Raw genomic sequence first — 16,426 nt, forward strand, 5'->3', positions numbered from 1 at the left:
ATTAAAGTAAATCGTTTTATCTATGAACAAGAAATATGGCTCTAATAATTCACCACAATTTCTTGAAAAAAGAAAAAAATGATAAAAAAAAATGCGTAACAGTTTCAACATTAACAAAATCTACATAACTATGAATAGCATTTTTGAATATTCCTGGCATTTATTTACAGCAAACAATTTAATTCGATCTCTTACTAATGATAAATAATAAATCTTTTTCCTATGAAGTCCACCTGAACAAGAGATAAATATTAAAAATTAAAAACCATGACTGCCAAAAAAAACATTGCTGACAAACATTCCTGTTTATTATAGGAAATTAAAGAACATGCGGGTAACAATTCTGTATATATTATAATTTATTTAAACATATATATATATATATATATATATATATATATACATATTTATACAGCCTATGACACTCTCTGTAATACTGTAATATAAGGATTCCATTGCGAAGTCATACATCTAAATCAGTTCAGCCGTTGAGTTGCTACAATGCAACAAACATACATACATACACCCTAAATATATTACACTCCTTTTTGGGCAGTCGTGTAACAAATACCCTATTTGAATTTTGAAAACTGGAAGATTGGTTGTAAAGACATAACAATATTTCTGAATAATCATGATCTGTTAGATCAAGTGTTTACCTGATGCATGCAAAAGTTAGCCTTCAACCTACTAACAAATACCCCGTTTGAATTTTGAAAATGGAACAACTGTTTGCAGAGATATTATAAGAGCATACCATTGCACCTCCCAAAAGAGCGCCCTAGAGGTACCCTGTTTGCTACCAGTTAATGATGTGATTGGTCTAGCCTTGCACGAGGTGCTCGCATCAACTTACCACTCTAACCTCACATGCAGTCCCCGTGGGAAGCCCATTATTATTTAACATAAATTTATTTAATGTAAATTTAATTCTATCATTTTTGTAATATTATTCATTCGATTGATTCATATCATTCTGTTCAAGCCCAGCACACACAGTGATAGAAATTCACAGTTCATTAATTCAATTCATTAAAGTTTGTGCTTCAACTGGCAAATCTTGTATTGTATTGTATTAAATTTAATTTTTATATTTTAATTTTTTATATATTTTTAATTTATTATACTTTAATTTTGAGTTTAATATGTAATTTAACACTAAATATTTTACAAAAAAAAAAATTTACAACTGAAGATGCAGGTTGCCACGAAGTGCTTTTGTAGATATTGTATGAAAAAATAAGGTGAGTGTCACTTTATTTTATTCAATTCTGTACTTGGGTGGATCAAGTTGAATCTATTTTATATATACAATAATTATTAGTACAGAGGTGATATGGGTCTTGAAAAGATCGAAAAAAAAAATTTATATACATTTTTATATAGCTTATGACATTCCCGGTAACATACGGATTCCAACGTGGGGGCCTACATCTAAATCAGTTCAGCTGTTGAGCTGCTATAGTGGAACAAACATACATACAAGAACATACACCCCAATTACATTAAACCCCTTTTTGGGCAGTCATGTAAAAAATAAAACAAAATTGTTTTTTAAAAGTTTTTTAAATGAACAGAAATTTAGAAAAAAATCATTACTACACTAGAAAATTCTATTTTAATGAAAAATATATATATTTAAAAACACTGGATAGTTAAAAAAAATATTTTTTGAAAAGTTAAAAAAAATTACCCCCTTATATGGTGATAATAACTGTAAATAATTCTCTCTAGGGTATGTGTCGCTTGTAAACAAAAATTAAAAATATATATTCTTTTTAATAAGTTAAAAATTATGAATAATTGATTTTTATGAAGAAATCTTATTAATTATAATTTATTTAAATTAATATGAAAAATATGTATAAAAAACAACAACAAAAATTTAACAAAAATATATAATAAGGTTTTAATGTAAAAAATATTATGTGAAAGTCAGTTTTGAGCTTAGGAACAGGTGTAGTAAATCAGCTATAACAAGGCAGTATACACAGGCTGATATAAATAACAGTATTATTTGCCATATAAAACTTTAATTTTTAGGGCTGCAATCATATTTACAAAAAAATAAATTTAACATAAAAACTTACATTTATGTATGATATTTAAATTCTAGGGGGACTAAAAATCTAAAGTGAATTTATTTAGGCTAAATTTTTCACTAACATCAATGTATGTAGAAGAGAATTTGTAGAACGAAATAATATTTTGGCCAGAATGAAGATGATGAAATTTTAATTGTCAGTTCAGGAAAGTACAAGATCATTTTCAAGAATTTTTGCCAAAAAGAGTGAACCTGATGATCATGTCTGATTTCAACAAGTTCCTTTATAATTAAAGAAAAAAAAAATTTCTGGGAATATTTTGATGACAGAGATTTTTCTGCTACATAGATTTCAACTTGCACTTCAATTAGCCCAAGTTGTTTTCTTCAGTGATGTCTTAAAACAAATAATTATCTTGAGAAGTTTTATCTCTCAATTTTATCTTATTTTAAATCAGAAATAATATCTAGGGTAATATAAAAAATAGTTCAGAAAATGACTTTCACGAAAATAAATACAAACAAAATGGCAATTCAATCTAGCATAATCTAACTGCTTTTCAAAACAAAATGATGACAGAATAAATTAAAATGTTAAGAAATAAATATTTACTACTCAAAATGACCATCTTGTATCAAAACTGTGCCAAAATTTGTTAATCTAGTACAAAATTACAAGGAACGGAAAACAGAAATAATAAACATATCAGATGTTTTTCATCAAGGTTACTAAATAAGAAGTAAATATAATAATATACAGTATTTATTAAAAAAGAAAGATGAAAATTACTAAAAGTTTCCAATGTATTCAGCAAGAAAGCATGATTTTAAACACTGTGATTTATTGAACAGTTATGACAAAATATGTTAACACTTTCTCACCAAAACAACCCATTCTCACAATTTTGAAAAATGTTTAATCCATATTCCATTTTGGAGCTAAGTAGCTCTATTTTCAATTGAGTTGCAGGTCAACAGAATAAGGTGCTGCTAAGTTGCTTCACAACTACATTTAAGTAATAATTTAAAATATAAAATTTGATACAACACAAACATTATCCATTTTTAAAAGAAATACAGGTTTGTTGAATTCATTTAAGTAAAAAAAAAATTAATATTATTTTACAAATATATTTAATAATAATAGATTATTTAGGCTTCTAAATCTTATTTAGGCTAATAAATCAGATCTGTAAGTCGATACCATAAAAAGAAAAAACACTGAAAATTCCTTAAGTTATGAGCATAACAAAGTGATAGCAGTTAATGGCAATTTTGCCAGATGTAAAAAAAAAACCAAGATATAAATTAATAATCTGTGCTTTTACTGATTTGAAAACCAAACTGATTTGGGTCTATAAGTTGATGTTTTTTAATAAATTTACATACCCTAATTTTAATCAGTTTCTATTATTTTAGAACAATTTCTAATCAAACTAATCGGCCTATAATTTTCAGGTTTTTTATTGGATCACCCTTTTGAATAATGGTATAAATATATTGCTTTTTGGAAATGATTAGGAAAAAATGACCAGTTTCAAAACATTTGTTCATGATAAAAGAGAGTTGTGAAGAAATTAGTTTAGCTACGTATAATTACTTGTGCCATTGCTTATTCCATCAATGCCCAGACTCGAGTTATTTTTTAGGTTAGAGATTACATTTTCAACTTCATTTCTTGTTATAGAGCTGAGAAAAAATGAATGGCTCATTCTGAAATTCAGTTTAGTGTCATTTGAATCTAGGTTATTACAGGGTAGCATTATTTCGAAATAACTTTGTTATTTTAAAAGTTTACAGTTTTAAATATTTTGCTGATAATTATCATTATTTTTTTCAACAATCCTAACAAAATTATACAAGATCTTAAATAAACTTACTCTTAATAAAGTAATAAGTTATCTATTTAGTTCATAAATTATCATTAATTATTATCTAATTTATAAATTATTATCATGCAATCATTCTTACGACTGTTAGATATAAAATCAATAGTTAAAGAAAAATCATTTGGGGAGAAAATTTCCAATATAAATGAGCAAAGCATCTAATGTACAACAAATTATTTTCAGATAAAACAACTTTGTTACGTTAATGATTCCTAACACTAATAGTTTTAATATTTTTTAATGTTCACAGTAATTTCACAGCAGTAAATTTATGTTAAAAAACCAGATTTATTTTAATGGTTTCCTTTCATGAAATATAGTATTTTTAGAACTCCTTTTTAACACAAGCATTTACCTAAAACTGTTTGTGTGTGCATGTGCGCACGTACGTGAGTATTACTTGCAAGTATTCAAACTAACAAACAGTCAAACAGTAAAGAAATATGTGGAAACACACAAGAACACATATTGTTCATTTTGTAAAAATTGCAGTCATAAAAATTTGCAATAAATTAATAAACCGACAAATACTAATAGAAATTACTATGTTGAAATACCAATAAAATATGTTATGAGCTCACTTAAATCCAATTGGTGATCTGAACAAAGTTTTTTTTCAGTTCTGCATTCAACCACATAAAACTAATAGATCTATACAACACATAAAAGATGGAAACAACTATCAAGGAGAATTCTTAACAAGTGCCAAAGAGAATAAAAGGAGCAAATAGTTGTTAGAAAAATCAGTAGAGGGGAGAATTTAAGAGATAGAAGGAGTTCAGCATTTAAAATAAAGAGTAAAATGCATACTAAGATATAATAAAACCTTATAACTTTACAAATGTGCCAATTAAAAATATATAATAATAACATTAGAAGTGTTTTCTCTTCTATTAGATTCAATGTATTTTGACAATAAAAAAAAAATTAAAATAATAATGCTGATGACATTAACAGTGGCAGATTAAAAATTGTTTTTTTAGTTTAATTTAATTTGAATATAAATTATGTGAATGTATTCTCAAAATAAAAATATCAAAGGAAAAAGATAAAAAATATAAAAGTTAAGAAAGTAATTTTATTCAACTTCATATAAAAATTGAACACTGATATTTGTTCTTAATTATGTTACAAAAAGGTAAAATCTTCAAAAACTCTATATCTTGAATACATTGTAAAGAATCACTATATTTTATTGTTTTCTTTTATTGTGATATTCGACAGTCTACACTACATTTCAAGGCAATTAAAATTAATCATTTTGTCCTGTATGATCTCAGATAACCATATGAAACAATGCCATTAATTAAACCTCAGCAGCAATGGGATTAAATCCAATTAAAATCCACCTAAACTGAATTGAATGGCACTTTTTAAAGATGTGTAAAAATATGAACTCTTTATATGGACACTGAAATCAGTGGACACAAGGTCTGAGAGGAAAGTCATGCATATCATTATATGTACTTTAACATATCATTATGATATAATGGTATGTTAAAGATGCATATCATTATAGCTAAATGAATAAAACTGATATGGTTTAGTATAATACAGTCCACATCCAAATTATGTACTATGAAAAAGATTCTGGGATGAATAAGAAACAAAACACTAAGAAAGCAGACATTAATGAAAGGGATGATCGATCTTTTTCCACCCAACTCATTTAACTTGGTAAATTTTCTTCTTCAATAAAATTCTTGCAATTTTTTTAAAAAACTACTCAGGTTTCATTCAAAGATTAAAAAAAAATATGAACATTAGTGGAAAATTATCACACTAACCTTAAAATTTAAGTTTTAAAAAGGCAAAGGAGGCACGAATTTACCCAATGTAGATGTCAGACATCACAATTAGGCTTTTTGTTCTATCTACTGACTAGGAAATAAAATCTCTGGACATACACCACTGATTACTTAATAAAAAAACAGCCATTCACCAGATGCTTCTAGAAAAGACCAGCAGGATACTGCAGATAGTGGCTGATACATTTCTCATGATAACTATTCAAGGAAGAAGAGAATAGAGTAAAAAATGTGGAAGGTAGAGGAAGAGGACAATCAGTTTGCAGAAGAACTGCCTCTGATCAAGATGGATCAAACAATTTACCTTACCGACCACTATTCATTGCTGATCTTACTCTGCTTAGAAAAAAAGTGTATTTATTCAGAAAGGGGTAATACCAAAATAGAAAACGTTTAATTATGTCAATAAAATGGACTAAAAAGAGATCATTGAAGCAAATGGCAGATGTCCATGTTCATTAATTATTATATAAAAAAATCACGACATTTTTGAGATATGGTAGAGACTGTAACTGTAAAAACTATAATTACCCAAACATAATTAATTTATTATAATCATTGATTAACCTTTATCAATTAAAAAGACGTGTGTTTTTTCAAGAGTACTAAAAAATAATGAATGAATTATCAGATAACAGACAATTAGAATTACTCTTTATTATTGTGCCAAATAAACAACTTTTATTTTTATTACCTTACAAAAATAACAATAGAAAGAGAATTATTGTTATTCTCTCACTTCTATATCAAAATTAAAACAAGCATTTATTAAACACATCATTTAATTCTATTAGTTGTAGAAGGCACCTTCACCACCTCACATCATTAATTTTTCCCTTAACTGTATTTTTAAATCATTAATTAATGTATAAAAAAAATAAATAACTGTCATTGTTTCACAGGATATAAAAGTCATTTTAAAACAAAAGAGAAGAGATTTTGGCATGGATAATCATTTAGGATAAATAAAGAACATCTGTTCTTTTTTATTTCACATACGTTTAACAATATAAAAAGTAGATGATAATTTGTTTTATGAAGAAGAAAGTGTTAAGAACTTCGGCAAGGATTTTAATGAGATATTAATATATTTTTTAAAAATGGCACTTCTAAACTGGGAATAATTCCTTGGATATACATATGTGTACCAGTATTTCGACCTACTGAGCTACAAAAGCTGTACGCCAAAAAAAATGAAATTTATAAAATAATAGAATGAAAGATAATTTCTTCTTTAATGTACTAATTATTTTTTCTACTACTTTTATTTTCATAAAGATATTTTTATAAATTTAAAAGCGAATAAAAATAATTACTATGTTCTGCTGAATAACTCATCACATGAGTAATGGGTGCAGCGAGTGAACTTTAAACTTGGAATAAGTTCAGAGTACTCAAGGCTAAATTTGACAAAGATAAACAGCACTATGCATGTAATTTTTTGATTCCACAACAAGATTTAATGGTCACTAATGCACTACATAGGTTGAAAAATGAAATATTATTTAAATTTCTAATTTACCTTCACTCAATATTTAATATTAGAAGTTCCCTAAATCTATATATATATTACTAAATATTTTATGAACATAAAATAAAAATTATTGTAATTATTTTATAATCATAATATAAATTATCCTAATTAATTGGTTTAATAAACTATTATTCTAATAAATTGCTTTAATTACTCTAAAGAAATTATTTTATAACAGGAAATTTTTAATATTTTTTTACATTATTTATTTTTAATAATTGATTAGATAGGGAATCTTGGAGAGCTGCATCAAACCAGTCAAATGACTGAAGACAAAAAAAAAAAAAATTGATTCTATCTCTAGATATTTTCCTCTTTTATAATGATTCTGATCTTTTAAGATTATAATACACATTTCAAAGTGTGGTAATTTTCTGCAGCATTTCAGTCTGTTTTGTTTTTAATAAAGTCAAATTTCTTAAACTCTTCTTCATACTCAATTTACATTACTCAGATAGATTTTCTCACAATTAAATCCTCTAAAACCTTTTGTTGCAAAATCTTTTTGTTTATTGGCAGTCTAACAAATTACCATATGTCAAACCTAAATTGGGTTGCAACATCAATTTTTGGTGTTTTACAATAACTTTCTCAAAAATTACTCGAGATATGTTTCTGGGACCTAATTTTATCAATTTTTCAGGTTAAAAATCATATGAAAATATAAATTTTTCTCTTAACTTATGTTCCAAGAATTTCAGTACAGCTTCATTTTACCCTTGGGTCAGAATTCAGGGCAAAAGTTTTTTTCATTTCTGAACCTATGTTTAAATTAACTGTTTCTTTATTTTCTTCGTCCTGAATTTTTTTTTCAATTTCTTTGTGAAACACTGTGTGTGTGTGTGTATATGTGTGTGTGTGTGTGTGTGTGTGTGTGTGTGTGTGTGTGTGTGTGTGTGTGTGTGTGTGTGTGTGTGTGTGTGTGTGTGTGTGTGTGTGTGTGTGTGTGTGTAAACTTGGAAATATACAAGTCTGCATGTATAGAGAGTATTCCGGGATATATTAGCCAAACGTCAGGTACTGATTCAGGACACCAAAATGACAAGAAAAGTTCATATCGACATAAGTCCTATTTTGCTTTGTTTTCCTTCTGGATGCCATTTTGTGATTTTCAACAAAAAAATTATTTCTCAAGAATAAGTAAACCTACCTTAATTAAATTTGGCAAATCTAACACTAGTGTCTTGTTCTACAAAATAAAAAATTTTGAAAATGTTACCTTGCTCAAAATGACAGCAATCTTAATTTTTTAATCATAAATATCTTTGCTTGATTAAATTTTTACTTAAAAATTTATTAAACATTTTATTTTGAACAGAATGACACCTTATTTGTAAAAATTCGTTGACAAACAATCAAGTTATTCCAGACAATTAACCCAACAGCACACTTGTGCACTGTCATGCAAGCTGATAATTTTTATTAATTTAATATTATTATTTATTACTAATAACTTTTATTACATTTAGTAAAATAAAAGCTTTCACTATGGTGCTCAAGCATACTGTCGGGTTAATTGTCTCCAATAAGTTAATTCTTTGTCAACGGATTTTTACAAATGGGGGGTCATTCTGTTCAATATAAAATGCTTAATAAATTTTGTAAAAGTAAAAATTTTATCAATCAAATAATTACAAAGAAAATGAAGATTAAAAAATTAAGCCGCCATTTTTAAATTTTTGAAGGTGACATTTTCAAATTTTTTATAACAAGACACTAGTCTTAAGTTTGCCAAATATTATTAAAGTATTTACCTGTTCCTGAGAAATAATTTTTTTGTTGAAAATCACAAAATGGCATCCAGAAGGAAAACAAAGCTAAATAGGACTTATGTCGATATGAAGTTCCTGAAGTTCAGCTAATACATCCCACAATATCCTGTATTCAAGTTCTAGATGGTGTTTTATGTAGAATGTAGTATAAACCTACATAAATTAAATCCTATACACACACTGAAAAATATTAGAAAAACTTTACATATAATCATATAAATATTCCTAAAAAATGTAATATGAAATTTCAATCAGCAATTCAAAACAGAAAACCTAAGAAATAATCATTTAGATTAAAAAAAAAGAATAAAACTCACAGTAAAAGTGTAAAAACCCTCAGGAACAGGCTGACCACCAAATTTGATGTTGAGTGTATAATCACCAGGTTCTTTCAATGTGTAGTAAATACTGAAAGTGTCATCTCCATTATCTTCAATATCAATATCCAAGTCACTGGAACTATAAAATTATAATTAAAATTTTAGTTATCAACAATCCAATAAATGTGTTCTAAAAAGTAATTAATTTCAGAAAACCAATTCCCAGAATCACAAAAACATTACACTGTATTTAAAATTACAGATTTAAAAATTAGGTAAGTCAGTTTGAAAATCTACATATTGAGTACTCATTTGTATAAATAGGAATCATCACAAATATGAAAACAAAAAATGAGAAAAAAAGGTTGACTTCAAAAACATAGTGAGAACCACAATTTAACTGCTCAGTTTTCTACACATGAATATGACTATCCTACCTGGAATTGATTCTCTGATTCCAATAGCGCCAACAACATTTAACAAAACATGTAGACTTATAACTGGATGAACAAAAGTCACATTGCCAAAGTTAGTCTATGAAGTTCCCATCTAAATGAAGAAGGGAGGGGAGTATGTCTAGAGGTTCAAGCAATCATGCACCAAATATTTCTTACTCCATAATGTCTCTGAATCAAATTAAAATTAAAATCCCATAAAAGCTAACAACATTGGTTGAAGAACGAGAGAACTAACTTGTTTAAAAACTGGCAACAAATTGGTAATTTGATTGGAAAAACGTGAAAAAGTATAAACATTAGAATAGAGAATAGCTGTGGCAAGCTCTTAAAATAATCTGAATGAAAGATGTTAACATTCATTAAAGACCTTTACTATAAATGTAGAGAAGTGCAAATCTTGTGACATTTCATTTCATAACATGTTACAGCTCCCAGAATCATACAAGATTTATGACTGCTAAAAAAAAAAATGCATACATCACCTGGTTAGTATTGGGTTGATAGAATTTAGGATAGGAGTGAAAACAAAATAATAAAGTAGGCTCAGCTCTTAATATACTCATGGTGACTGTAAAAAGGGCATTTTGAACAGTTAGAATACTCCATAAGGCAAAGTTTATTCACTGATATGAAACTTATCTGCTAAGAATTGGGTCACCTTGATCACCTTAAAATGAATTGGATTGGTATCATTAAACTTCTGTTTAATAATATATAAATAATATGTTCTTCTGAACATATTATTTATGTATCCTCTCTTATCTAAAATATGTTGTTTGTGAAGATTTCATAAAGACGTACAGATTGATGATAAAAGGTATTCAACATAAAGGCTTCTTAATCAAAACATTTAATTCATAAAGTTTGGGTAATGCTTAATGGAAAACTTATTTTAGGAGAATCAGCATCAGTTTCAACAGCCTTGCAGATTAAAAGCTAAGAGAACTATTATAGCCTCTAATTTGACTAAAGGGGAAGAAACTAACTTATACATCTTGTAGGTTCACTTCAGATTTCCTGATCCAGATAGACAGAAAATCCTTGAGATAGGTCATATATTTATCACAAATATTAACAATAATGTACACACATACAAATCTTAGGATTACTCTGTAGTTATAGGCATCACCCAAAGTAGTCTCAAATGTTTGCTTTGACCAGTTTTTCATCAATATAAAGAGAATCCCCTGAAATAATTAGTGGATAATTGGTGGTCCAGTAAGACAATTATATTAAGGTAAAACCTAGGTGTAACTCAGTAAAAATACTACAAGCAGTGCTAAAAATAATTGTGTTAAGTTAAAAAAACATTAATTTGATGATAAATTTCAGAAGTGATATAAAATATAAATTATAAATTATAGGCAATTAAAAAGTAGATATAATGTTATATATTCAAGAAGTATTTCATTTCTAAATCAAGAGATATTGAGGGTAAACAAATACAGGGTTTAAGGTATAGATACCATTGGTTGTAATTTCTACAATTTATACTGTCCAATGCCTGTACTACAATCTCAGTGATTTTTACACCAATTATTTCTGGGATCAAAGATCTTAAAACATTATATATATATATATTTTCATTTTACACTTAAAACTGGCTAGATTTCTTACTTATTCATCACTAATTTACACTACAGTTATTATATTTATCGTATGCCAGCTGTTGTATTGCCAACTATACTGATATCATTGTTTCACTGAAGAAGCAGCAAAAGCTGGCATCCATTTGTTCAATAAATTCATTCTCTATGGCCTATTTCACATTAATTCGTCATTTATACTAAGATATATCTCACTGTTTCCTGATAAAACCTTAAAAAAATAAGAATGAATATATTTGATACTATTTCATTTAAAGATTTATTTTAATAATGATAATGTACAATTTTAATACATTTTATATCGTATATAACAAATAACAATTTATTAAGCATTAAGTTAATAGATACAAAAATTATTTCCTTTAAAAAATAATTAAATAAATCATTTGTTTATTTAATCTAAAATAAAAATTAAACCACTTAAGCACAACTTGTATTTTCCACTTACTGAATTCTTTTAATTGTACAGAACTGTTATAGTTTTATAAACTAAAAAATAACTGACTTAAAATCACTCTTATTGTAAAATTTGGATGTGTATTTTATGTTATTTTTCAATATACGTAAATAAAAATTCAAAAACGGTTTGGCTTTCAATAGTTTCTTTACTTTACACTGTTAAAACATTCAATAATTGCATAAATAATGGGTTCGAAGTAAAATAACTCAATGCATCCTTTTGATGGTTCTACAACATCTGCAACAACACTACATTTAACATCTTGGAAGCTGAAAGTTTTATGATAAAAAAAAGATTATTCTTTTAAAGAACAAATTTACAAAGCAACTCAGTTGGAATAAGTCATTTTACAAAAATACATGAAAAATTTAACTTCTGAAAATAAGAACTTTTTTGTCAGTTATTTGACTGACAAGAGGGATGCTAAATACCTCAGAAAAAATTTGAAAAGTGTACTTGTACATTTAAAAATGAGTAATGAAGAAAATTATATTTTAACATTAAACTTAGTACCATTCAAATGATAAAAACCACAATTAATGAAGCAGTTCTCATAAATCACTGAAGTTAAACAATACTTGGTTTCCAAACACTCTGTTGGTATTTGTTAATGGCTAATGAATTGCAGTCAATGTCAAAATACAAATAAATATCGACATATATAAAACTTATCGTTTACTGATACAAAACACTGATTGTGATGAAACCTTTTCCAAACATAGACAAACATTATTTACATTACATAAAAACACAATAAATTAGCCAGGAAAAAATATTGCTACATGTATAAGTATACACATGCTTCCTGTGCTTATTTAAAATGAACATTTCTTATGCGTCTGTTTTCACCCAAGCCAGGGTAGGGTTACATATTTGTTGAGGTTTAATAGTTCATATTTTTTGTGTTGATTTTTTCAACCCAAATTCAATTTATTATCTACAAAATTATGCTAATAAATTTCTTAATATTAATAAATAATTTCTTTATAACATTAATATGCTAATAAATTTATTAATATTAACAATTATTATTAACATTAGTATTCTGTTCAATTTTATTTTTATAAATTCTAAATATAATATCTCAAACTCCTTATCAGAACAGTATTGTCTCAGCCTTTCATCCAGGTGATCCCAGGTTTGAAACCCAGTCAGACTTGGCATTTTTCACACTCTAAAAATGTCCATCCCGAACTCTAAAAAATCACTTACCCAAAAAAACCATGCCATGAAACAGGCTTATACATATAAACTTAAAACCAATGATCTTGCAGTTGATATAAGGTTAGGAAAAAGAGTTAGATTAATGGATTTAAATCCGTAAATTTTTTAAAATATTTATTATAATGAATAGAAATACTAAAAATATACACAAAAATATTTATATTAATTCAATGAGTGCCCTCTTAATGCCACAATGACCTGCACAAAAACACAGCCATTAAGAGGGGTGTCACTTAACATACTTATAGGTCCTAATCTTGATAGATTGTCAAACAACTTTATAGAATCCAAGTTACAATGAAATAAGAAAAAACAAATTAAGTTATATAACACAAGAACTAATAAATAAGGAATAGAAAAAATACAAGCAAGGCCAAAATAAGTAATCTTTAAGACATATTTTATGAAACCTTGTTGTAGGATGATAAATTTAAATTATTATCAAATCAGCAAAACATTATTGAACAACTTACAATGTATAAAAGAACATAGGTTGTTATAATCATTTGTGATATTTATGTTCACTGAACAGTGTATGAGGAAATGTGATAACTCTTCAACAGTATTGAAAATGATAACTAACTTTCTAATGAACACATCTTGTTTTTCTAAAGACTTTTAAAAGATAATTATCAGCACCTTATTCTGTGGAGTTTTCAGAAGCACCTATCTTAAAATGGTTAGTAAATCCTAGTCTGTGACAGAATTATATGTGTATTCAATCTATGTTATGCTTGTTCATTTTTTTTTTTTAAATTTAGTATGCTTATAAATTGCATATCATTCATCAAGTATGTTGATCTTGGTCAATTGCAGTATATAGTGTATAACTACAGTTTTTTTTAATATATGGTTTTATTTATCAGCTGCTACGATTTTCAGCATGTTTTTGTTAATTTACTATACAATAATGTATAATATTGCAATACAATATTGAAAATGTTGTAAGTTTTGTAAGATTGTTAATCAGTATGTGCTAGTGTATTCTAGTCACTGTCATAACAGATAAAACATTGTTGTTGTTTTTTTACTAGGTGTGTTTTTGATTTTGTTATATAAGTTATTTAAAGTGTTAACTACACATGGGTAGTCATTAACCAGTGCCAGATATTTTATTGTACTGGGTTCTTCATTGTAGTTGTCAGCTGAGAGATATGTCTGTAACTTGCTATGTGTGGGATAGTTACATATATTGTGGATAAGTTGGGTACTGCACCCAACGGGTTGGTCAAGTGGTGAACATATCTTCACAAATCAGCCGATTTCAAAGTTGCGAGTTCCAACGTTCAAATCCTAGTAAAGGCAATTACCTTTATATGGATTTTAATACTTGATCACGGATAACAATGTTCTTTGGTTGTTGGGTTTCAATTAACCACACATCTCAGAGATGGTTGACCTGAGACTGCACAAGACTACACTTCACTTGCACTCATACATATTATCCTCATTCATCCTCTGAATGAGGATGATTCCAGTGATTCCCAGAGGCTAAATAGGAAAAAACAAGTTGGGTGTGCATTTTTATCATTGTAGAAAATAAATCTATAAAAAAATTAATTGAATACATTAGAATATAATTTCATACACTGTAAAAATAGATCTGAAATTACTTTAGAGAAGTTTTGTTATCATACAAGGCATTTCGTATCTTAAACAAGGGTTGTCAATTAGCAGGAATAATTTTATATGGAAATCAATAAATTGCCAGTAAAACCATGTCATTCTGAAGATTTTATTGAACAGGGATGCTGTTTTACATGATTTTAGTATACAACAACTTACAAGATGGTCCTATGTTAGTGAGTATCAATTATGTAGTCGTACAACTTAACGAAAATGTGTTGATAAGGTTTCTTTCCAATTAACATTAATTAATTTAAAATATACGGTAATTTTTTTTTTTTAAATAATCTTACAACATACAAATTAAGGATTAAGGTGACATTTGCTGTAGAGAAACGTTTTGTAATTACTTGACAAAGTAACTACAAATGTGATACAGAATAATATCACATTCTTTTTATACAGGAACGTTCAGTGCACAAAAATATTCAAAAACAATACAATAAACCTTTACGCTTTTTATTAAATGTGTAGATCAACTGTTAAAGTGTGCAGATCACCTAACTGAAGTAAAAAATTATGATTATCTTTTAAGGATTACACTATAGGAGGTAAGCTAATAAAATTACTATAACTAATAAAGTCCCTGGAAAATTGGAAAACTTAAAAAATGTTCTAATTGTTATTTTACGTGATACTGATCTTTGAGGCATTTATTAAAGAAGAGAAAATGTTACCATGCTTTTTAGACAACACTGCATTATTTACTTTTTAACAAATTATAAATAAAACTACAAGAATTTGATTTTTAAAACAAAATATTAATACAAAAATAACTGTTTTCTGGAAAAACTACAAACGCATTTTTAGAAGATCATTTTAAAAATCGAAGGCAAAAAAATTCTTCAAAGGATACAGAAAAGCATGTATTTGAATATTTAATTATAAAATATATGATGTATGAAATTTCTTGTTTTATATATTGCTTCCTTGGAAGGTATGTGGATGGAAAATCCTGCCAAACTGGCAAAAGGTCAAAAGTTAAGCTCACTACTTAATAAATGATGTGTAACAATGAATCTACCACTACTTATAACTGATGACATTTTTTCTTTACTCAAAGCACTATTGCAAGTAACACAGTTTTATTGTGCACACGCCACACACATTACATATATTCATATAAGAGCGTGAACACAGATTACATACTTTAATAATAAAAAATTTATTTACACTTTTGAACTACTGTGTTCTAATCTGTATGAGTAGCAGTGTTTAAATTAATAAAAGAAAAACATTTTTACATTTTTTGTCATTTCTTTTTTCGATTACATCATATGTAAAAGTCTTAATTAAAATAATTTATTTAGAACCAATAATAATAATGCATGATAAAATATTGATCTTATGACTAAGATCAACAAGTTGTGACTAAGTGGAAACAAAAGCATTTTATAGCTACATCCAAATCTATATAAAACCTGACAAAAGTTAAGTTTTTAATTAAATTACATCATTACTTTCAGTGATACAAAAAAATAAATACAATATAATTCATATAAAAATAATAGTAATCTACATTGGATTTTAGTTTCTTAATGAGATATGCTAGTAATCATATAACTAGGACAAGCTTAAAAAAAAAAATTGAAGATAAAACTAAATCTCAAGATGCATATCAGATCTTTTTCTTTTATTTAAATTAATTAATAGCAAAATACATTCAAGTTAATTTATATAAAAA

The 16,426-nt window shown here is 26.9% G+C and overlaps 1 protein-coding gene across 5 annotated transcripts in view; it reads right to left on the minus strand.

Annotated features, from left to right (window-relative positions):
- Positions 1 to 16,426, minus strand: part of cher (filamin A protein cher) — a 570,661-nt gene that overhangs the window by 191,544 nt on the left and 362,691 nt on the right. For 4 of the 5 annotated variants that reach the window (XM_075363574.1, XM_075363565.1, XM_075363566.1 and 1 more), the window contains one exon: positions 9,365 to 9,506. In XM_075363574.1, the coding sequence (XP_075219689.1) occupies positions 9,365 to 9,506 (142 nt within the window). Of the gene's footprint in view, positions 1 to 4,514; positions 4,600 to 9,364; positions 9,507 to 16,426 lie in introns of those variants that run through there. The other variant, XM_075363570.1, reaches the window with a different exon arrangement.

The sequence above is a fragment of the Lycorma delicatula genome, chromosome 4 (genome assembly GCF_047948215.1).
Source record: "Lycorma delicatula isolate Av1 chromosome 4, ASM4794821v1, whole genome shotgun sequence".
In the NCBI taxonomy this organism is placed as follows: domain Eukaryota; kingdom Metazoa; phylum Arthropoda; class Insecta; order Hemiptera; family Fulgoridae; genus Lycorma; species Lycorma delicatula.